General features: G+C 43.9%; 1 protein-coding gene across 3 annotated transcripts in view; it reads right to left on the reverse strand.

Moving 5' to 3' along the window:
- Window positions 1–24466, reverse strand: part of ABCC1 (ATP binding cassette subfamily C member 1 (ABCC1 blood group)) — an 872430-nt gene that overhangs the window by 351430 nt on the left and 496534 nt on the right. For 2 of the 3 annotated variants that reach the window (XM_069210193.1, XM_069210195.1), the window contains 2 exons: window positions 5623–5646; window positions 5494–5520 (listed from right to left, as the gene is read on the reverse strand). The exons of the other annotated variant lie outside the window; for it this stretch is intronic. In XM_069210193.1, the coding sequence (XP_069066294.1) occupies window positions 5494–5520; window positions 5623–5646 (51 nt within the window). The remainder of the gene's footprint in view (window positions 1–5493; window positions 5521–5622; window positions 5647–24466) is intronic. 3 annotated transcript variants of the gene reach the window in all.

The following is a 24466-nucleotide window of genomic DNA, read 5'->3' on the forward strand; positions in this document are numbered from 1 at the left end:
ATGAGCAGTTCCCAGTTGCCAGTAGGTGACATCAATCTGCTCTACGTCCAGAGTCTGTGGTGTCGGAAATTATGTCTCAGTTCCTATATAGGCGTCACCCGGGGGCGGCGTCAGTTTTTCACTCCGGAAGCACAGAGCCATGAAGGACACCGACCACTGGTGTGTCAAAACTAGGGCCCTGAAAGGGAAATCCTGCCCCTTGAAATCCGTCAGCAGAGCGGGGAGGATGGGTGGGTTGGTAAGGAATCTGCAACTAGATATTGTCTTTTCCGGATAAGACATTACCGAAGGTAAGTAACTTATCCATCTGATACAGACTTCTTGCTGCAGATTCCTTACCTGTGAATAGATCCATCCCCAGAGGTGGGTCTGCAAACCAATTTCAAACAGTTGTGCAGGACTGAATGGGCAAAGTGCCCAGCCCTACGGACCTGGCTGTCCAGGCAGTAATGTTTGGTACACGTGTGCAGAGATGCAAATGTTGCTGTCTGCCAGATGTCGAGGACCAGAACTCTGCATGCTAATGCAGTGGTCACAACTTTAAGTCTACAGGAACGAGTCAGCAAGCCTTCAGTAGATTGCTTTATGGCCAATGCATAGCAAATCTTGATGCAGAGCATGAGCCAATAAGAGATGTTTTGTTTCTGCTCTGACCCACCTTTCATCACACCAACAAACACCATGAAGAGTTGGTCATCCACGCAGAATCAACGGATACAATCAAGGTAGAATGCCAACACTCTTTTTGAGTCCAGGCGGTGGAGTCTCTCCTCTTCCTTAGAAGGATGTGGTAGGTGCATAAAAATAGGCAGGGTGACTAACTGGCCTACATGAAACGGTGCAACCACTTTTGACAGAAGAGGCCCTTGTGCGAATCACCATTTTGTCAAAATATAAAGAGAGGTAGGGCGGCTTAGATAAGGCCTGCAGCTCTCCAACTCTGCAGGCAGATGTATTTGCCACCAGGAAGGAAGTTTTCAATGTGAGAAGCCTGATGGGACAATTGTGGAGGGGCTCAAAAGGAGCACACATCATAAAGGTCAGACCCACATTAAGATCCCACTGTGACATAATGAATAGGGATGGAGGGAATAGATGAGTAAGACCTTTGAGGAATCTATGTACAATAGGAGATTTAAACAAGGATGGTTGATCAGGCAACCGCAAAAAGGCAGAAACAGCATATAAATAGCCCTTAAGAGTGCCCAAGAAGACCCCTGTTAGACAAGGGAAAGAATGAACTGTAGAACCTCAGAAAGAGGACCGACAGGTTTGTCTGTGCGCCATGGAATATATTTCTTCCAAAGACAGGAGTATACAATTTTGATTGAGATGCCTTGCTGCCAAGATTACGTTACAGACTTAGCGAGGGAGGTCTAAAGCTGTCAACTGTCGCTGCTTAATCTCCACAGAAGAAGGCAGAGAGTGGACAGGTTCAGGTGAAGAACCCTCCCCTGCTGCAGCAACAGAATATCTTCGCGAAAGGGGCAGCCTGTTCTGAGGATCGATGGACATGCTCAGCAGCTTGGGATACCAGACTCTGTGCCCAGTCCGGAGCCACATGGATTACTTGGGCTCAGTCATTCCTGATCTTCTTGAAATCTCTGGGCCAAGTGGTATGGGCAGAAAGGTGTACAGGAGGTCCAATTTCCAACTGAGACGTAAAGGTTCTCCAAGTGAGAGCCACCTTAGAAACTCCAGCGTGCAAAACTGCTTTCATTGCGGGCTCTCAGTGGAGGCGAACAGATCTATCCAAGGCTCTCCCGACTGCTGAAAGAGACCTTGTGCCACCTCCGGGTGGCGATGCCATTCATGATCCACTATGCATTTTCAGCTGAGTTGGTCTGCTCTGGCATTCACAGAGCCCACCAGATGTTGAACCACCAGGGATATGTCATGGTGTTCCAAACATGTCGAGAGGCATAGAGCCTCTTGACAAAGGATCCACGACCCCACCCCGCTTGTTGCAGTACCACTTGGCGGTGGTGTTGTCTGTTAACACCTGCACTAGTCTGCCCTTGGAGAGCAAAAGGGCATTTAATGCCAGTCCTATTGCCTGGAGCTCCAGCAGGTTGATGTGGAGTGCGGATTCTGATGGAGACCTCGGACCTCCACCTCTCCCAGTTGGCCGCCAAATCCCAGGAGAAACGCATTGGTCACTACTGTCAGATCTGGTTGGGGAACAGAGAGGCATCTGCCTCTGACCTAGTCAAAGTTCATTAACCATCACTGCATATCTTTCTCAGTTCCCTCCAAGATCTGGCCCATGTCTGAGAGATTACACTGATGCTGCAAACACTGGAACTTCAGGTCCCACTGCAGAGCCCGCACATGCCACCTGGCATGCGTCACCAGCAGGATTCAGGACGGCATGAGTCCAAACAGCGTCAGTCAGTCTCACAGAAATCCAAGAAAGAGGCCGAAACTTCAGTATCATAGCCTGAATATCCTGGACTCAACGCTCGGGAGGATAAGCCTGAAATTGCACCATGTCCAGAACAGCTCTGATGAAAGGGAGCATCTGAGGGGGAGTCAGGTGTGACACCGGCACATTTATACTCAACCCCAGTGAATGCAGAAGGTTCCCCGTAGTATGGAGGTAGGAGATGATCGCCTGGGGCGAGCTTGCCTTCAACAGCCAGTCATCGAAATAGGGTAAGACTGACACCCCTGATCTCCACAGATGAGCTGCAACCACTGCCATTACACTGGTGAACATATAGAAAGGAAGAGGGCTGGTAAGGAAGCACAGAGAACTGAGAGTGCTTGTGGCCTACTATCTGTGGGCAGGCAGGAAGGGGTTGTGAAAGTAAGTGTCCGGCAAGTCCAACGCTACCATCCAGTGTCCTGGGAAGAAGAGACCCAAACAAATGTGAGCTTTTTGAATTTCACCTTCTTGAGTAAGAGACTGAGGGCTTTGAGGTCTAGAATATGGCGAAGACCCTTGTCCTTTTTGGGAACAAGAAATTAGAGCAAATAACCACAACCTACTTCTGGCACCAGATCTCTCTCTATGACACCTTGGCAAAAAGAGCCAAAACTTCCTCACGCAGAAGGGACAGATGGTGCTCCATCATCTGGTTGAGAGGGTGGCATGGAGGAAAGGGGTGATCTTGAAGGGGAGGGAGTAACCCCTTTGGACTACCTGCAAAACCCACCCACCTGTGAGAGATAATGGACTGCCAGCAGGGCAGGTGATGGCGAATCCTCCCACCAACTGGGTGCCCGTGGTGGTAATAAGGCAGACTAGGAGGGTTTAGAGGCTGCTAAGGGAGTGGGGAGGTTGCAGTAGGGATCACGCCGTGGAAAGTTGAGGCTTGGACCACCAAGCTCTATGGGATGAGGTGTTACTTGAGGAAGGTTGGGTCCCCAGGTGCAGGGCGATAGTGGCAGGCAATCGTCCTATTCACAGGAGCCCCTGTGCTGGGTTTGGACCAGGCAGCCTAAAGGTCACCTGTGAGGGCATCACTGAACGGGAGCTGGGGTTCGGATGTGGAAGCTCCCCGTTGCAGTACCTCTGTCAAGAGATTAGTTTCGACTAACAACGAGGGAAGCTGCAGGTCCAGGACCTCAGCCACCCCCTCCTCACCACCATTGTGTGAGAGGCTCCCTCCCCTGTAGCCAGGGTTGGGGGAATAAGCATACCAGTATCCGGAGATGTGCCCAGTCCAAAGGCTTCACCAAAATCCTCACGACAGTCCATTTTCTCCTCTCAAGGCTGGTATTCTTAAGGGTCCAGCAACCCCTCCAATTCTTCCACGAGGCCTATCACAACAGAATAGGACTCAGGATCTGACCTAGGAGGCAAAGCTCCTGCTAGCTTCAGGCGACACCCATCCAGCTCCATGTAGGAGTAGGGGATGACAATGGGGATGGCACCGCCATTAGGCGCCGGGAGCATCAGCATCTGGACCGTCGCCAGGGAACGTCGAGCGATGGTTATGATCCAATCGATGGTGAAACCCAAGCCGCTGGCACAGAAGCCGTTGGGGCCCTCTCAGACCCTACGGGGCCCAAAGGTGCACCAACAGGGTCAGGCTGCCCAAAAATTAGGAGTTATGGTCTCATAAAATTCTTTTAAATGGGCAGGGATTGCTCCCAGAAAATCGGGAAGGAGCAGAGACTGCCAAGGCACAGGTTCTGAAGAATGAGGCCTAGAGTGACAACGCTCCTACGTCGCTTCGGCTGGCAGATGAGAAGTCAAAGATCTCTTTGACTTCTTGCTCTTCTTCTCGTGCCTTGACTTAACCTGATCGCCCAAGGACTTGAGTGGGGACGACGACTTTGGACTCCATGACCGGTCCCGAGATGTTCCTCTTGACCTGAACCTTGACCTGCGCGGAGTGGCATGCCGGGTCGCCATCAGCTTTAAAGGTGACTCCCTCAAAGCCTTCCGATGCATGGCCGAGCACTCCAAACACAACTTTTGGTTGTGGTCACATTCCAACCACCACAAACAGATGAGGTACGGATCAGTAACTGACATCGCCCGATGAGAGGATCCGCAGGGCTTTAAAACCTGATTAGCATGGCGACATCGAAACACCAGGAGATAATACCTCAAAATCGTTAAACAAAAAGACTAGTCTAAAAATTACTAAAGGGTTGCTCTTCTCTCAGATCAGCGCTGGCTGGCGTGGAAAGAAAATAATTTGCTGCAAATCTGGATGGAACCTATGTAGTAACCACACCAGCACTTCCAGCATGGATGACGCGGAGCTGATCAGCACCACCTATTGGTGTGCAGGGGTACTGGTCACGTAAAATCTTCTAGATCCAGTCTGATGCCTGAGGAGAATTCACAGGTAAGGAATCTGCAGTTAGATGGCCCTATCAGACAACTTGGATTACAGGGAAACAGGCAGGGTTCTTCTAGGTAAAGTCCCTCACTTTACCGTTATCCTGCCAGACACTGAAGTATGGGTAAAAACAGTCAAGGAATTCTACAGTTACCAACTTCACTGGTCCCTTTGGCACACATGGCTACCACTTCATAGAGACTTTCAGTGACTTGGAAATTAAATGTCAATTATTATTTTACAATACTGTAGTGCTCCAAAAGCGTTGAAAGTGGACTTTTAGTATAAAAATATTTGTGATCTTTATATTTTAGGTAACATGTGTTTAGAGTTGTACATCTTGATTTTATCAAAACCGAGCCCAGTGCTAGCAGTAGTTTTAGCAGGTAGTCTCTAACAATTAGTTTCCACAGCTTTGGCAGTCTGACACAAGACTTTCTGTAAGTAAAGATGTTCCTTTGCACCAAGGTCATGACATCAAGTTCACCATCAGCATGCTTGGAAGGTTGGCTAAGGATGTCCACTGTGCAAGACATAACACTGCAAGGCAACATGCCTTACAAAAAAATTCGATCAAAACCTACTTGTCTAATCAGCGGTATTACCTTTATGTGATCTACTGCATTATGGATGAATCACACAAAACAAAGCTTGAAGTACATGCAGAAAGGTACCTGAAACAGGCAACACAAACCTTCCTCCTTTTCAAATGTCTTTACGTCTGGATTCATGAAAGCAGGTAAAGAGAACAAGTAAACAAATTAAAACTTAATAGAACTCCGTATGCACGCGGAGTAAAACTCAAAATAAGAGGAAAACAAACCTTCTTCTTCTTCTTTTGTATTAACTGCAAGTGTGGCAGTAAAAAAAATAAAACTGTGGTTACCAAGATGTGAAAATACCTACAGCTATGCACAATTAAATTTTATTTACCTTAATATTCGAAATGTTAAATGGTAGATCAACACACTGACATATAAATGAATGGAGTAGTAGCTGCGCAAAAGTAGAGTGAATATTTCTACAGCTGTTTGACATGTTAATGCTTACCTTTGTTTTACAGAATGGATTCATAGACCATGAGCAAGGTGCCAAATGAGAAGCCTGGCTGAAATGTATTCAATTGTGTTAAACTGTGCGTGTAACAATTACGCTGCTGGAACGGAAAGTTATGTATACACCGCAGATAGAAGTAAACCAAAAAATGACCTTTCAATGCAACAGAATACTAACCAACGTCGGTGCTGCAGACTCCAATGGTGTATGTTCGTGTGCAAAAACATTTTCATTTTATTACAAAATAAAGAATGAAAGCAAATACACATTGACAGACACAGCTTGCTCGACAGATATTCATTTTCGAACACTTCGAGCAGTAGCACAAATTCCATTAAGGCGTGTGTGTTTAAGGGGAACATGTTAAGAGGTCCCAGGGAACTCTAAGTTAAGCTCATGTCAAGAAGAGGTACCTAGAGAGGGTCAGCTGCAGGACTCTTTGAACTTACTAAGTAGGCCCTTTGCCCTACATGCACCCAAGGCTCCAAGCAAGGCCCTTCAGCACAATCTCAACTGTTTACAGTTCTTTAGGGTACGAAATGCAAACTAACAATAAACACATAAATAGACATAACAAGAATAGCCATGACACACTATGAAAACGCCATGTGACATGATCTGACGCAATTGTCAAGATTTATCAGTTTCATGCAATTATACAGCCATTTATACATCTCGTACATGCCCTGCTCGCATACACATACTCCAAGTAATATAAAGCCATTTGTAATCTCTTACAAACATGTATGTGCTCCACTTCTAGTGCACAGCTCTGCTCCCATACACACATTCCAACACGAAAAATATTACTGTTGGAAAATTAAAGTCATATTAAGTTGACTGCTATTAGCCGTGTAACAGTTTCTTGCCACACACAAGTTCAAGCTGGAGCACATGGCAGATCGCAGACAAACAGCTGGATTTATTGTAATTATATATCTGGCGAACCAACCTGCACAGAGGAAAGCGTCAGCTTCAACTGCCACAACCAAGATAAAGCAAACACTGATTGTGTTTAGAAACATGTTTTAGTTATCTCTGCTTTCCCTTCACACTTAATCAATTTTCTCCACACTGCACAAAACTGGTTCTACCTTCTCTCACCCAATTCCAAGGCTGACACTTAAGAAGTTTCAGTGCTTAGAGCAGTCTTGCTAGAATCGTCAAAGATTGGCTTCCATGGCAGTAGTCTATGTTGGCTACGTTCGTCTACAGTGACTTGCACATTGATCACGAACAAGTTGATCTGTGAAACTGTCAAATTGCCAGTCAGTCGCTAATCAGCTTAAAGATGCTATCCACGTTTTCAATTTCTTTTTCGTTTCTTGAAGAATGGATGTCGAAGTATGACTAGACTTGGCAGCACAACAAGTCTGTTTTTGTCTTTTCAAAATACCCCTTCCCTCAAATCCCAAGGTTTAGTAGCAGGTACGTATTTCCAGTCTGAATCTAGATGCCCCAACAGTGCCTCAAAAAGTTTCAAAAGTATCGAACCACAATGGATGGCTCGACTGGAGTTTCCAGCAAAGGTGTTGGAGGGACTGAAACTGCATGATAAACAGAAAAAGAATGAACACAGCACACTTTAAGTGGAAGAAAAGGAACAGAAAATCATAGGAAACAGTGGACTATTTAAAAGTGCTGTTAAGTGACGGGACACAATAATCCTGGAACCTGACCGCAGAGAGCACTTCGAAGCAAAGGTGCATTTAGAATGGTCGAAACGCACCCACAATACAAATTTCATAAGAAATCAATAAAATTTAAAGATGAGCATTTCTCAGTTGTGATAGGCTCATTATAACACGAGGAAGATAGAGGAAGTAGTCGTATGGCCCTGGCATGCTTGGATGACTGCGTATGTGGGCTGTAATGACCAACTAACCCTCTCTGTTGGTGCTCAGAAACCAAGCAAAACTGCATGAAGAATGAGGCTTGGTGACGCAGAACAAGCCTTGGAGGGGGGGGAGGGGGGGGGGGACTGCCCGTTTACAGCTGGGACAGCGCGTGCTCCTGCTGCTCAGAAACCAATGATGCAACAGCACCACTTGTCGGAGTGTGACTCTGCTGGGGGTCTGGAACACACCATGCCTTCCACTGTATCCGAAATAAAACGAGGTATGCTCATCCTGGAAATAAACTGGTCAATGGCAGATGAGTGGCTTATGAAAAGCCACGCTTCAGTCCGTCTAAAGATGACCTACTTGAGCAACTAAGGAAACAGAATTTATTTGAGCAGACTAACGGAGTTTGCCTCCAGGCACCTCATTAGGCTCAATGCTAAACAATTTATGTACTATTCAAGCAGAAGCACGAGGTGGACAGAGGGTAAACAGGACCATTTATTTTAATTACAAAGCAGGTGAATTACCAAGGTGCACGTATATGGCACTTCACATCCATAACAGCCGCAATCCTTAACGGCCACAACAAAGCTTAAATGAACCATCATAGCACACCATTCTATGTAACCCTTAACGCCAAGATTCCACAAAAGGGGTGAACTTGCATGTTCATGTAATACTTATCTGAGCTCAAACTGGAGCATTCGACATATATGTAGATACTCATTAGGTTAGACTGCTCGTCTAAAACGTCACCCTGCTCTTCACTCTCCTAACCTCTGGGACTAACCACCAACGCCAGGTACTAGGAATGACAGGTCTGTGGATCCATAGCATTATAATTACCCTACATTGAGAGAATCTGCCCCAAAAGAGGAGTCTGGAGGTTAGATATCTATCTTGTCAGGTCAAACACAGCGTTTAACCTTTCACTGGACCTTTCTTAACAATACAGAAGTTGGTTCTGGCATTTGTGCACAAAATTACCTCTGAGGTACTGCTATCTCATTCTTGTGTCGCAGAAGTAAAAGAAAAAAGGAATCTTACTTAACTAATGGTTCTTGGTATTTTCAATGTGCAAAGTAAACTTTGTGAAATCCCTTAACTCCCACTCTTCTATTTTCTATTCTGATAATTCTGTGCTGGACAACATGCTATATGACAGAGCATTTTCTTATTTGTCCTCCATTAAACTAAATGTTTTTTTTTTAGTTAATCATAAACCTCTCCTTGGCACTGGAAAGGTCTGGCTATCAAGCACAGCACCTTACGCTGGCGCTACATGCGGGATGCACCATGACCAGAGATACTGCGTTGTTCACCTTTAAACGAGAGATGCTTCCTAAATCGAGCCTACAGAGTCTGGCCCACTCTGTAATTTTAGTAAGCTTGCAGCACAGGTCAGCTCGTCCATCCCTGTAAATAGCACTGGGGCGCTGCTGGTGATGGTACCTGTGAGAAATGTAGTAACAGTGAAAGGAGAGCAGGTAAAATAATAAAATGTGAACAATCTGACCACTTCTTACAAGTACTTAGACTACACCTGTCTGCATTTCATGTTCCTAGAGATCATACTAGCATACGAGTTCATCCAGCACTCCATATTCCCATTTCTGCACCTGCTTTCCACATGTCCATGACGTCACCATATGCTCAACATTTTGAATGGGATCACTGCCTGAGTAATGGTGAAACAGTCACCCTACCCTCTCCCATTTCTAACAGGGTGTTCAGAAATTTACTATCACATTCTGTGGCAAAATGAAAAATCAACTGAATATCAGGGTGTAAGCCACTGATAGACTAAATAATTCTCTCATTTAATTTGAGGTACTTATGTTTATCTTTATTACAAGGTCCCATCCCCTTTCTGGACCTTATAAGCATGTAGCCCATCCTTATCAAGCATCAGACAAATATCATTATCCACTTTTTTTTTTAACCTGCACCCACCCACACCCACAATACCACAGCTGGAAATACTGCCCCTCCCACCCCTTTTCTGCCTGTTGCCCTAATTATGGCAAACCCGCATACAACGAATACAGTAACACCCAATGACGGAAAAATTGAGCGATACCAGATTCTCAACCTGTATTGGCTACATTTTGGCTGAAGAGCAACTTTCTCTGGTCTGTCAAAGGTCCTGGTCCCAATGTGTCAAACTAAAAGAATGCTGCTCTGAAAAAGTCACTTTCAGTATCAAGGACACCACTCTTGTTCTATCGACTACTTCTCAAACACTACTCATAACCTTGCCTAGATTCATAAAGAATTCTACAGAGAAACCAGATACTTCCCAACTAAACAAGCATGGCAGCCTATGAAGGACTGCCCTACTTGCCAAGGCACACAATCACGTCACAAACAGGACCACATAAGCCACGAGACCGCCAAATTATTTAATGCTTGTACAGTCTTCTGTAATATATTCTTAAAAAGGACCGAGTATGTAGTGTTCAGATTCCTAGATATAATGTGCTCCAATGGGTGAAATTCCATTGTGGTGTGGTACTGATGCGCTAAGTAGAGAAAGTCCGTAGTTTCAGTCTAACGGATGACTTTCATTGAATGTAGCAGATGCTTTTGGAGATATTGAGCACTCTAACTAAACTCATCAAAGCTAGTGCAAGAGGAGTGCTTCTCTAGTATGGGATCGTCAATTCAATACATTTTAGGAATTTAAATGGTGTATTTTCAAATGACTCAGTAGTCCAGTTTACAAATTTGGCCAATTTAGCCATCAATAAAGAGCAGGATTTTACTTCTGTGGACTGTCTACACTACTATGCATTTAACGAGATTTATGTGGATGTCAGTGAAATCAGCCACCATTATCCATAGTTAACTCAACTACTAGCGCTTAACAGCCAACCTTATTCTAATAGGGATATTATTTGTGATTTCACACAATTTGATAGTTAGTTTAAAATAATGCTTTGATACGCAGCTATGGTAATCTCTTCAAATTTGGCCAGAGAAAAATGCATTTTACTCAAGGCAGCCACTGCGGACTCCAGCCAGTTAACAGGAAATATTTTAGAACATCTGTGGGACTACTTGAAACACACCAACTCTAAAATGTAGCAAAGTATATTTTTCTCAAGAGGACACTATCAATCCATTGTTTGCCCATCAGTGAGCATTTTTGCACAAAAATACACAAGAGGCTGGCAGGTTGTCTAACAGGTATATTTACAGAAAATCTGCGAGTTTAGGCTTAGAAGAGTGAAGGAACACTATTGCACGAACAACAATACCTCTCAGATATGCAGAACGCATAGATGTGTGAAGCACTCTCAGCCAAGAACTATAATGAGTTCCGGCAGTTGGCAGCTTTAGGAACTATGTTTAGGAAGTAAGCCAGATCCAAATACCTTCATACCTGAACAGCAATGGCGTCCCCAAATGAATTCCTGTTTGGACATGACTTTTTTTAAACAATAATCAACCATCAATTTACACAATACCTTTGAGAGTCCAAACAGGCTGAATTATCCAAGTGTAGATAAGAATCACACTAATTTTGAAAGTGAAAGGGTCTTGGGCACAAATGGATTAGTTATTTCAGTACTAAAATACTACTCCCAACAGTGGTATAAGCTTCAGTGTCTTTCTAAAAGGCTGGTACAATTACTACGATGTTTCTACTTATAGCGTTATGTAGTGCTTATACAAAAAAAAGTATAGGAAGATAAGTTACTTACCTGTAACTATGGTTCTCCAGTATTGGTATCTTTCATAGATTAACAAGCTTTAATCATTCTCCGTCGTAGAAGTGGGAGTCCCACAGTACACAGGAAGCAGTATAATACTTTTATTTATTTTTTCCATTGTAGTCAATGGTAAAATACATTCACTTTCATAGATTATTAGCTTCATTAGAAAAGACCCAAAGTCCAGCCAATCAGGCAAGACCACCCTTTAGAACCCTCAGCACAGAGGCTCAGTCAGCACGAGTGACTTCAAGATAGAGACAAAAGAGGTGAGCCTCCATGGGGAGGAGGGTGGGCTGCATGTGAATCTATGAACTATACCAATACTGGAGAACCACAGTTCTAGGTAAGTAACTTTTCTTCTCCAGTACTGGGCTATATTTCATAGATTCACATGCTTGAATCAGAATAATCAGCAGTACACAGAAGATAACATCTATATCTGTAAAGAAACATCATGCTCTACGTATCTATATATATCTCTCTCTATATATATATATATATATATATATATATATATATATATATATGGAAAATGTCACTTACCCAGTGTACATCTGTTCGTGGCATGAGACGCTGCAGATTCACATGCTGTGCATTATCCTGCCATCTAGTGTTGGGCTCTGAGTGTTACAAGTTGTTTTTCTTCGAAGAAGTCTTTTCGAGTCACGAGACCGAGGGGTCCATTGCGCATGGGCGTCGACTCCATCTTAGATTGTTTTCCCCGCAGAGGGTGATGTAGGAGTTGTGAATATCGTAAAAGTGCCCATGCAATGGAGTGAGTATGTATGTACATAATGTGTATAAAAAATAGTATATATTTAAAAATGTACAAGTTTCAACAACTTATAACGGCTACAGGCTGCCGGGGAGGCGGGAGGGAGCATGTGAATCTGCAGCGTCTCATGCCACGAACAGATGTACACTGGGTAAGTGACATTTTCCGTTCAATGGCATGTGTAGCTGCAGATACACATGCTGTGCATAGACTAATAAGCAGTTATCTCCCCAAAAGCGGTGGTTTAGCCTGTAGGAGTTGAAGTTGTCTGAAATAATGTTCGTAATACAGCCTGTCCTACTGTGGCTTGTTGTGTCGTTAACACATCTACACAGTAATGTTTTGTGACTGTATGAGGCGTAGACCATGTGGCTGCCTTACAGATTTCTGTCATAGGTATATTTCAGAGAAAGGCCATTCATTGGGGCACCTTTCTTCCTAGTGGAGTGCGCCTTTGGCGTAACAGGTAGATCTCTTTTTGCTTTAATATAGCAGGTCTGAATATATTTCACTATCCATCTGGCAATGCCTTGTTTGGATATTGGATTTCCAGCATGAGGTTTTTGGAAGGCTACAAACAATTGTTTTGCGAAACTGTTTTGTTCTATCAATATAATACATTAGTGCTCTTTTAACATATGTAAGGCTCTTTCAGCTACTGAGTCTGGTTGTGGAAAAAAGACTGGGAGTTCCACTGTTTGGTTTAGGTGGAACGGTGATATAACATTTGGTAAGAACTTGGGATTTGTACGGAGAACCACTTTATGTTTGTGTATTTGTATAATGGGGTTCTTGTATAGTAAATGCTTGTATTTCACTTACTCATCTAAGAGATGTGATAGCTATTAGGAAGGCTACTTTCCAGGTTAAGTATTGAATCTCACAAGAGTGCATGGGTTCAAATGGTGGCCCCAAGAGTCGTGTTAATACAATATTGAGGTTCCACGAAGGAACTGGTGGTGTTCTTGGGGGTATGATTCTTTTTAAATCCTCCATAAATGCTTTGATGACTAGGATTCTAAAGAGTGATGTTGAATGTGTAATCTGCAGATAGGCAGATATTGCTGTGAGATGTATTTTAATGGAAGAAAAAGCTAGATTAGATTTTTGCAAGTGTAATAAGTAGCTTACTATGTTTTTTGCGGAAGCATGTAGTGGTTGAATTTGATTATTATGGGAGTAATAGACAAATCTTTTCCATTTATTTGCGTAACAATGTCTTGTAGTTGGTTTTCTAGCTTGTTTAATGACCTTAATACATTCTTGTGTAAGGTCTAAATGCCCAAATTCTAAGACTACAGGAGCCAGATTGCTAGATTGAGCAATGCTGGATTCGGGTGTCTGATCTGTTGATTGTGTTGAGTTAACAGACCTGGTCTGTTTGGTAGTTTGATATGAGGTACTACTGACAGGTCCAGTAGTGTTGTATACCATGGTTGGCGAGCCCAGGTTGGTGCTATTAGTAAAAGTTTGAGTTTGTTTTGACTCGATTTGTTTACCAGATACAGAGGGAGCGGGAGAGGGGGAAAAGCGTAAGCAAATATCCCTGACCAACTCATCCATAACGCATTGCCCTTGGAGTGAGGGTGTGGATACCTGGACGCAAAGTTTTGGCAGTTTGCGTTTTCTTTTGTTGCAAATAGGTCTATTTGTGGTGTTCCCCAGCTTCGAAAGTAAGTTTGTAGTATCTGGGGATGAATTTCCCATTCGTGTGTTTGCTGGTGATCTCAACTGAGATTGTCGGCTAACTGGTTTTGAATTCCTGGGATGTACTGTGCTATTAGGCGAATGTGATTGTGAATCACCCAGTGCCAAATCTTTTGTGCTAAGAGACACAGTTGTGATGAGTGTGTCCCTCCCTGTTTGTTTAGGTAATACATTGTTGTCATGTTGTCTGTTTTGACAAGAATGTGTTTGTGGGCTATTAGCGGTTGAAATGCTTTCAATGCTAGAAACACCGCTAACAGCTCTAAATGGTTTAAATGCAATTGCTTTTGTTGAACGTCCAATTGTCCCTGTATGCTGTGCTGGTTGAGGTGTGCTCCCCACCCTACCACGGAAGCATCTGTTGTGATCACGTATTGAGGCACTGGGTCTTGGAATGGCCGCCCTTGGTTTAAATTTATAGGATTCCACCATTGAAGCGAGGAGTGTGTTTGGCGGCCTATCAACACTAGATCTTGAAGTTGACCCTGTGCTTGTGTCCATTGGGTTGCTAGGCACTATTGTAAGGGCTGCATGTGTAGTCTTGCGTTTGGGACAACAGCTATAAATGAAGCCATCATGCCTAGGAGTTTCATTACAAACCTCACTTCATAGTGTTGGTTTGGGTGCATGTTTAGTTTACATTTTGAAAGGCTTGTACCCTTTGTGAACTTGGAGTGGCAATCCCTTTTTGTGTGTTGATTGTTGCTCCTAAGTATTGTTGTATTTGACACGGATGTAGATGTGATTTTTGGTAGTTAAAAGAGAACCCTAACTTGTGAAGGGTTTCTATGACGTAGTTTGTGTGTAGAAGACACTGTTGCTGAGTGCTAGTTTTTATTAACCAATCGTCCAAGTAAGGGAATACATGCATGTGCTGTCTTCTGATGTGAGCAGCTACTACTGCAAGACATTTTGTGAATACCCTTGGGGCTGTTGTGATGCCAAACGGTAGCACTTTGAATTGGTAATGCAAGCCTTGGATTACGAACCTCAAGTATTTCCTGTGGGAAGGATGTATGGGTATGTGGAAATAAGCATCTTTGAGATCTAATGTTGACATGTAGCCCTTTTGTTTGAGCAAGGGAATCACGTCTTGGAGTGTCACCATGTGAAAATGATCTGATTTGATTTAGTGTTCTGAGGTCTAATATGGGTCTCACTGTTTTGTCCTTTTTTAGGAATTAGGAAATACAGGGAGTAAACACCTGTTCCTTTTTGATGGTTGGGTACTAGTTCTATTGCTTCCTTTTGTAACAATGCTTGGACTTCTAGTTGCAACAGATCTAAGTGTTGTTTCGACATGCTGTGTGCTCCTGGAGGCACATCTGGTGGTAAATGTGGGAATTCTATGCAATAACCATGTTGGATAATGGCTAGGACCCACGCGTCCGTAGTTATGTGTTCCCAGTTTTGGTAATCTGTGAGCCTCCCCCCCCACTGGTGTTGTGTGGTGGGGGTTTGTGACGTTAGAGTCACTGTTTAGTTTGTGGGGTTTTTGGGCTTTGGAATTTCCCTCTTGTTTTAGGGAACTGTCCACCCCTATATTGTCCCCGAAAACCTCCTCTCTGATATTGGCCCTGGTATGTGGGTCTGACTTGTGAGGTGAAAGGTTCTGTTGTCTGGGCCCGAAACCCCCCTCTAAAGTGCGGCTTCCTAAAAGTGCCTCTGCTCTGTGGGGAGTACAGCGCGCCCATGGCTTTGGCCGTGTCAGTGTCTTTCTTCAGTTTGTCTATTGCTGTATCCACCTCTGGCCCAAACAACTGTTGTCCGTTGAAAGGCATATTCAGCACAGCCTGCTGGATTTCTGGCTTAAATCCGGCAGTACGTAGCCACGCGTGTCTCCGAATGGTTACCGCCGTGTTTACTGTCCTGGCCGCCGTGTCTGCTGAGTCCATAGCCGACCTTATTTGGTTGTTGGAGAGTTTGGCCCTCCTCGACAACCTGTTGGGCACGTTTCTGGAACTCTTTGGGAAGGTGTTGAATGAAATGTTGAATTTCGTCCCAATGTGCCCTGTCGTATCTTTCCAGTAGAGCTTGCGAATTGGCCATTCGCCATTGATTGGCTGCCTGTGCTGCCACCCTTTTGCCTGCTGCATCGAATTCCTGACTTTGTCAGGTGGTGGTGTGTCTCCAGAAGTTTGCCCTTTTACGGGCTGCTCCTACTACCACCGAATCAGGAGTTAACTGTTGTGTAATGTACACAGGGTCCGTAGGGGGAGGTTTATATTTCTTCTCCACCCTAGGTGTGATGGTTCTGCTCTTGACTGGGTCTTGAAACACCTGTTTGGCGTGTTTTAACATGCCTGGTAACATTGGCAAACTTTGGTATTGGCTGTGCGTAGATGACAGGGTATTGAACAAAAAGTCATCTTCTATGGGCTCTGAATGCAATGCTAAGGTATGAAAAGTAGCTGCCCTGGAAACCACCTGCATATAAGCAGTACTGTCCTCCGGTGGTGATGGCCTTGCCGGGTAGCAATCCGGACTATTATCTGAGACCGGTGCATCATACAAATCCCATGCATCCGGGTCATCTTGGCTCATCCCTGTGTGCGTTGGTGACTGCATCGTTGGGGGTGTTGCTACTGGGGACAGATGTGGCGAGTGCGGTGGTGATTTTTCTTTAGCCACTTTTGCTTTTGGCTGCATTTCCGCCTCATGGAATGCAAGCTTCCGCTTCATTTTATTGGAGAAAGAGTTCTGATTTTCCCCGTGTCTTTTTGTATATGGAGCCTCCTCTGGGTATGGTCTGGCTCTCCCATGCCCAGTTCTTGTTCAAACCTGTGGCCTTGTAATTGTGAGGAAAGGCCCTGTTCGTCTGTATAGGAGCTGTGTTTCGGCTCTGAGGCTGCATGTTTCGGCACTGAAGCCTTTTCGGCAGTCTTTTTCGGTTCCAAGGAAACCTTTTTGGCTTTTGGGGTGCCAATCTCTCGGTGTCGAGTCTGGTCGGAGCCGGTATCTCGGTGCCGAGTCTGTTCGGAGCCGGTATCGCAACCGGAGTCGGATGTCTTCGGCTGCTGGGAGGCCTTTTTCAGTGCCGATGTTTGGTCACCGTGTTTTCGGGTAAAGCCATGGCCTGTTGGCAGTGGCGTCCCCTGGGCCTTCATGATTTTTGAGTGAGTTTTTGCCGGGGCTGGTTTACTCATGGTTTGTTGCCTCGTCGGCTGCTCACTCTCGGGTTCGCCCGAGTCCGAATCTGGAATGGAGAATGTCTCCTCTTCTTCGACGTCGGGGTGTCCCGCCCGTGTCGACGCCATTTGAAGTCTTCAAGCTCTACGATCCCGCAGTGTCTTCTTTGATCGAAATGCCCGACAGGCCTCGCACGTATCCTCTGTGTTCGGGGGACAAACACAGATTACAGACCAAGTGTTGGTCTGTATAAGGATACTTAGCGTGGCAGTTGGGGCAGAAGCGGAAGGGGGTCCGTTCCATGAGCCTTGAAGATGGACGCGGTCGGGCCGACCAGGCCCCGCCAAGGAGTGGAAGCCCCGAAGGGCTGCCGGAGCTCTTCTTTCTTCGGTGTCGATGTGCTAGCACTAACCCAGTACCGAGCGCAAACAATTCCGATTGATAACTATCTTTTCCGAACCGAAACACGGAGCGAAGAGGAACACGTCCGAACCCGATGGCAGAAAGAAAACAATCTAAGATGGAGTCAACGCCCATGTGCAATGGAGCCGAAAGGGAGGAGACAGTGACTCGAAAAGACTTCTTAGAAGAAAAAGAACTTGTAACACTCCAAGCCCAACACTAGATGGCAGGATAATCCACAGCATGTGTATCTGCAGCTACACATGCCATTGGACATATACATACATATATATACACATATATATATATACATATATATATATATATATACATATATATATATACATACACACATACATATATACATACACACATACATATACACACACATATATATACATACATATACACACACATATACATACATACATATACACACACATATACATACATATACATATATATATATATATGCATACACATATATATATAAATTCAACAAAAAGCGCTGCACTCCTGGAGGTTTCTCTTAGTAATTTTCATTTATTCATCAAAGCAGCATGAAACCAGACCTCACAACGCGTTTCGACTGACGTCTTTTTCAAGTGGTATGTAGTCTGTATTCACATCGTTTTCACAATCAAAGCTTTTTTATATATACAGAGCATTCTGGGACATGTTCATTATATTAGTGCATTCTGGGATTTGCAGTTTCTCATATATAATCCAGCTGGGGTTTATTAGTCTCCTGTGACTCATTATCTTCTCATTTGCGCTCCGCATGGCTCCATACATTTCAACATTAAATGAGGCTTCCATAAATCCATCAAGTATTTCATTTTCATTTTTTCCGTGCAACTGCACATTTATCTTTCATGCCGATCTCTCCAATAATATTAACAAGCCATGCTTCTGTGTTTACGCAGTACCATGTCACAGAGCTAATTACATTTTCAATTTTTCAGCCCATATTCCTTGAGAATAACCCTGTGCTTAGTTTATTTAACCTCACCTCCAGGCCCTCCAAATAAAGGGCCGCATCGGTATTTGTCATAAATAAAGGGACATCTGCTCACCTTACGTCTTGATGAGATTATCCCTTAAGTGGCAGAGTGGCGCAAGGCGCATTAGAAGTTCTGACAACTTTAGTCTCAAGTCTTCCATTGTTTAGTGCAAACGCAGAGGCATCGTATCCCCTCGCCTCCTCTTTCCACAGTTTCTGATGTTTAAAAATATATATATATATATACACACACACACACACACACACACCTCCCCCCCCCCCCCCCAACAACTACTGCTGTTCTTCCTGTGCTCGCCTCACGAAGCTGGTACACCATTATGGGCTCAGGACCCATATAAATATTAGAAAAATCAAAATCGAAATACCGGCACTCTAAACAACTGCGGTGTTTATTTAAACCAAGAGGATCCTATTCAAATTAGACTTTCAAAAACATGGCAACGCGTTTCAACCATCACGATATTCTTCATCAGCCAAAATCATTACAGAGGCCCCTCCTCCACTGACATCTATAACCTTACTTATCATGGACAAAGAAAAAAATCCCTAAAGAATCTTATATCAGGCCACAATCAAATGTTAATAAATCTTTAAATATACATGGGACAATAGTAACAAACATTCTGCAAATTATTAGGATTTAGGATTACAGACAAACGACCGGGACTACAATGGTAAATTGCTTTGCCCCAAGTTATGCCTGTCTTTTTATGGGGTGGTGGGAAGCACAACATATGATGGTGAATAATAACGAAAAGTGGTCAAATCACATTATATTTTGGACAAGGTATATTGACAATATTTTTGTAATCTGGGATGGCCTTGAGACAATGTTACATGACTTTTTGAATTGGCTACCACTGAACGACCTCAATCTAAAATTTACATATAAAATACATAGACAGACTATGGAATTTCTAGCTGTTGAGGTCAGAGTTGAAACAGATACCCTCCAGAATAAATTGTTTAGAAAGAGCACGGCGGAGAATAGCATCTTACATGCTCATAGCCATCACCGCCCAATTTGAAATAGAGCATACCCTATGGCGAATTACTTAGAGCTAAAAGGAATTGCAGCACATTTCAAAGTTTTCAAAAGGAACAATAAAATATGATTCAGAGGTTTAGATCCGGGGGTACCCAAATGAAGTCATTAAGAATGCATGTCAAAAGGCAGATGAAGTGCAGACAGATGGTCTGCTAATCTAAAAAAAAAAAAAAGAAAAAATAAGTCAATACTAATACTTTGAGATTTATAACTACCTTTAATGAATATTCGTCTGAAGTGAGGAAAATCATGATTAAATATTGGCATTTAATAAAGGCAGATAAGGTGATTGGGCAGGTAGTTAGCCCTCAGAGGGAAACTTTCTTGGATAAACAAGAAGGCTTCTACAAATGTGCGAAATGTAAGGCCTGTAGACAGTGTGAATCGTAAAGAATTCATATTACCAACAGGGAAGAAAGAGAATTATAACATTTCTCAGCTGCAACTCAGATTTTGCTATCTATGTTATTTCTCGCCCATGTGGGCTACAATATGTGGGTAGCACCATCTTTCCGATGAAGAAACAGATTTTGGAACACTGGCGAGCCATCACGTATAATGACACAACTTATCCGGTGGCTCGTCATTGTAATTTGGTGCAGGCGGGTATGATTGAAAAAATGAATTTTTTTGGAATAGACAGAGTGCCAATAACCCCGAGGGGGGAGACAGAGAGAGGAAACTTACAAAGTTGGAATCTGAATACATAACCCGTCTCAATAGCCGACACCCCTGGGGCCTTAACAAGGATGAGGGACTTTTTAAGCATATTGGTTAATTTACGTTATTTTGTTTTAATTGATAATTGATGACAGAACCGTCAGGGGTTCACTAAATCGACTTGCGTTGTAATTGTGGCCCCCCACCAGAAAAGGGACATTGTTGTGATGTTAGTTTTATAAATTGGAAATGCATTATTATTTTATAATCATTATTGGAGGGATAGTTTAATTATGTTAATTTTTTATTTGTATGAATTTTGATATCCTGTTGGTTTCCTTCAGGCAAACACAATCCTAGTAATTTGCAGAATGATATTTGTTGCTATTGTCCCATGTATATTTTAACATTTATTAACATTTGATTGTGGCCTGATGTGAGATTCTTTTAGGATTTTTTTCTATGTCCATGATAAGTAAGGGTATATATGTCAGTGGAGAAGGGGCCTCTGTAATGATTTTGGCTGATGAAGACCGTAATGGTTGAAATGCGTTGCCATGTTTTTGCAAGTCTAATTTGAATAGGATCTTCTTGGTTTTAATAAACACTGCAGTTGTTTGGAGTGCCGTATTTCAATTTTGCTTTTTATAATATATCAATCTGGAAACATTAGTATTCGAGGATGTCGGTAAAGAAGATTATTGGTTCACCTTATGCAAATAAATTACGCAAAACTGCTTGTCCTACCACTGCGTCCATCCTGTCAGCAGCATCCAGGTAGTAGTGTTGAGTAAAGGTGTGGCTGCGAGCCCACGTTGCCGCTCTGCAAATCTGGATTAGAGGCACTCCTGCAAAGAGAGCTGCTGAAGTAGATACCGCTCTAGTGGAGGGCGCCTTGACGTTGGCTGTTAGCGGTCTTCCTGCTAGCTGGTGACAATTGTATGGCAGTGGAGATCCACCGGGCTATGGTTTGCTTGGTAACAGCATTCCCCTTAGTGAGTTGACCATAGCTAATGAACAATTTATCAGCTTTATGAAAGCTAATAGTCCTTTGGATGTATAATTTTAGACACCTTTTGAGATCTAGGGAATGTAGCGCTCTTTCTGCTGGAGTTCAAGGGTTTGGAAAGAAAGTCTTTAATATTACTGGCTCGTTCAAATGAAAGTTTGAGGGAACTTTAGGAATAAATTTAGGATTAGTCCTCAGAATGACCATACCTGATTTAAATTGAAGAAAAGATGGTGAGATTGTGAATGCCTGTATATCACTAACCCTCTTCACGGAAGTAAGTGCTAGAAAGAGTGCCATCTTCAGAGAGATATATTTTAGGTCAGCTTTGTGAATAGGCTCAAAGGGATGCCTCATCAATTGGGACAGCACAATATTAAGATGCCAGGTAGGAGGAGGATGTTGAATCGGAGTAAACATCCTGAATAATCCTTTTAGGAATTGCTTTATTATCCTGGATGACCATAAAGATGGTTAAGCTGCAGTATGGCAGAATCAAGAGATGGCCACTAGGTGAACTTTGATAGATGAATGGGAGACACCTGATTTCGCTAATTGCAAAATATACAAAAGTATCTGCTCTGAAGAAGACTTTAGAGGATGAATACTGAAGGTTTTAGACCATATGCAAAATCTTTTCCACTTGAGCCTGTATGTCTTATTCGTGGACTGGGCTCTGGCACAGGCGAGCACCTCTCGACAGTCTGGTGGAATATCTAGGTTGCCAAACTCATAGAATTCAAGAGCCATGCCTATAATCAAAGAGAAGTCTGGTTGGGATGACGGACCTGCCCTCGAGTCACTGTTAGCAAGTCTGGTGTTGATCTCAATCGAATGTGAGGTTGTTCCGAGAGGAGCAGCAGCTCCGTGAACCAAAACTGGTGTGGCCATCTGGGGGCTATCAATAGTAATCGGCAAGGTTCTCTCTTCATCTTTAAAAGTAGTCTTGGGATGAGCGGGAGCGGGGGAAAAGCGTAGGCATAAATCCCTGACCATTTGATCAAAAAAGCATTTCCCTTTGACCCTTTCTGCGGTTGCCAGCATGCAAAAGTGTTGTCATATTTTGTTCTCTCTTGTTGCGAACAGATCCAGACTGGGTTTGCCCCAGCGAAGAAAGACGGTCGAGAGTTGCTTGGATGAGCTCCCATTCGTGGCAGGTCGTCGCTGTTCTGCTTACTGCATCCGCCAAAGTGTTGGATACTCCTGGGAGGTGTTCTGCTATGAGAGTTATATGATGGTGCAGAACGCAATGCCAAAGCTCCTGCGCCTGAAGAGACAACGCCTGCAATCTTGTACCCCCTTGCTTGTTGAGATAAGAACTGACAACACCACAGTCATGCATTATCAAAACAGTTGAACCTCTGATCTTGGCAAGGAAGGCCTTGGGCGCCAGGAAAACTGCCTTGAATTCCAATATATTGATGTGGAGCGCTGATTCCTGTATAAACTATCTCCCTCTCACTGTTAGGTGCTGTAAGTGTGCGCTCCATCCCTCTAGAGATGCATCCATTGTCAGAATATGCACTGGTTTGTCCTTTAGAAAGGAGAGATCTTCCAAGATGAGAGGGGTGTTCTTCCACCAATGCATGGCTTGTCTCGCTGGTGTGGTTATTTGGACAAAATAGTCTAAAGATCCGCTTATTTGTTTCCACTGAATGTCCAATTGTTGTTGAAGTGTTCTCATGTGAAGGCAACAGTTTGCTATCAACGGAATGCACGAAGAAAGCATTCTTAGAAAAGATTTCTAAGTCCAGACAGAAGTGGAGCTTCTCCTGCTGAGACAGCACGCTAGATTTTGAATTTTCTTCCGTCTGTCCTCAGAAGCAAAAGCTCTTGCTCGCTCCGTGTCCAAAACAGCCTCTAGATAGGTGATGTTGTTTGACGAATCTAGGTGAGACTTTGGGTAGTTGACTCTTGGTCCCAACGCTTTGAAGAGGGACAAGCATTTTTCTGTGTCTCTGGCAGCCTTGGACACCGTTTGTGCCTTTTTTAGCCAATCGTCCAAGTACGGAAACACCTGGATTCCCAACTGCCTGAGGTAGGTTGCAACTGGGGCCAGAACCTTGGTGAAAACTCGTGGGGTTGATCTAAGGCCAAATGGTAAAACTCTGAACTGGTAATAGGTGCCTGCAACCTTGAATTGTATGAATTCCCTGTGACTGGGATGAATAGGGATGTGGAAGTATGTGTCCTGGAGATCCAAGGACGCCATGAAATCTCCTTGGTTGAGTAATCATGGCACATCTTGGAGGGTGATCATACGAAACGACTTTTTTTCAGTAATTTGTTCAGAGACCGAAGGTCTAAAATAGGTCACCAGTCTCCTGTCTTTTTCCGTATGAGGAAGAGGTGAGCAGAAGCCTCTTCTCCTCTAAGACTTCAGTACAATCTCTTTTGCTCCCTTCCCTATCAAGATAGTAATCTGTACTAGGAGCTCTCTCAGATGGGCAGGTGGGGGTCCTCCTGGTGGCACTTCTGGAGGAGATTGATGAAACTCTAGTATGTGTCCCTTGCTGACAATATCAAGGATCCATCTGTCTGATGTGATCTGGGACCACTGGGGGAGAATTTGGAAATTGCGCCCCCTATCAGTGTTGGGATAGGGGTTGGGTGCAGACAACTGATGGAAGTCAGTGCTTTCTGGCCACGTTCTTGCCCCTATTAGAGGATTTTCCCCTTGTGGTGTGTCAGAAGGGCGCAGATGATGGTAGCCGATAAGTGTGCGGTTGTTGTTGACCAGTGGTGGTACGAAATTGACTTTGGTAGGGTTGATACTGCCGATACTGATGTAGTCCGTGCCCCAGTAAGAGTTAAGTCCCCTTCTACTTGCCCCTCGAAAGGGCTGCCTTTTAAATTGTAGTGTACCCAGGGATCTAGCTGTTTCGGTGTCTGCCTTTATCGATTGCAGGGCGTCATTGACGTGCTTGCCAAATAACAGTTCTCCGTTGTAAGGCATATCTAGGATCTTCAGCTGCACTTCTTGGCGAAAGGATATAGCTTTCAGCCACCCCTGACATTTCAATACTGCAGCCCTGGCCAACTGGCGGAAACCTGTAGATGAGACATCGATAGCACAGTCTATAATCTCAGCAGAGATGATCTCATCTTTTTGTAATATTTTAAAACTTCAGATCTACTATCTTCAGGCAGGAGGTCGATGAACTGGGATATATCCAACCACATCTGACGGTTGGATCTTCCTAAGATTGCCAAGGAGTTTGCTGCTCTTACCGTGGTGGCCGCCATAGTTGAAAACTTCTTTCCAATGGAATCTAATCGCTGCCCTTCTCTATC

Source organism: Pleurodeles waltl, chromosome 10 (genome assembly GCF_031143425.1).
Source record: "Pleurodeles waltl isolate 20211129_DDA chromosome 10, aPleWal1.hap1.20221129, whole genome shotgun sequence".
NCBI classification, from domain to species: Eukaryota; Metazoa; Chordata; class Amphibia; order Caudata; family Salamandridae; genus Pleurodeles; species Pleurodeles waltl.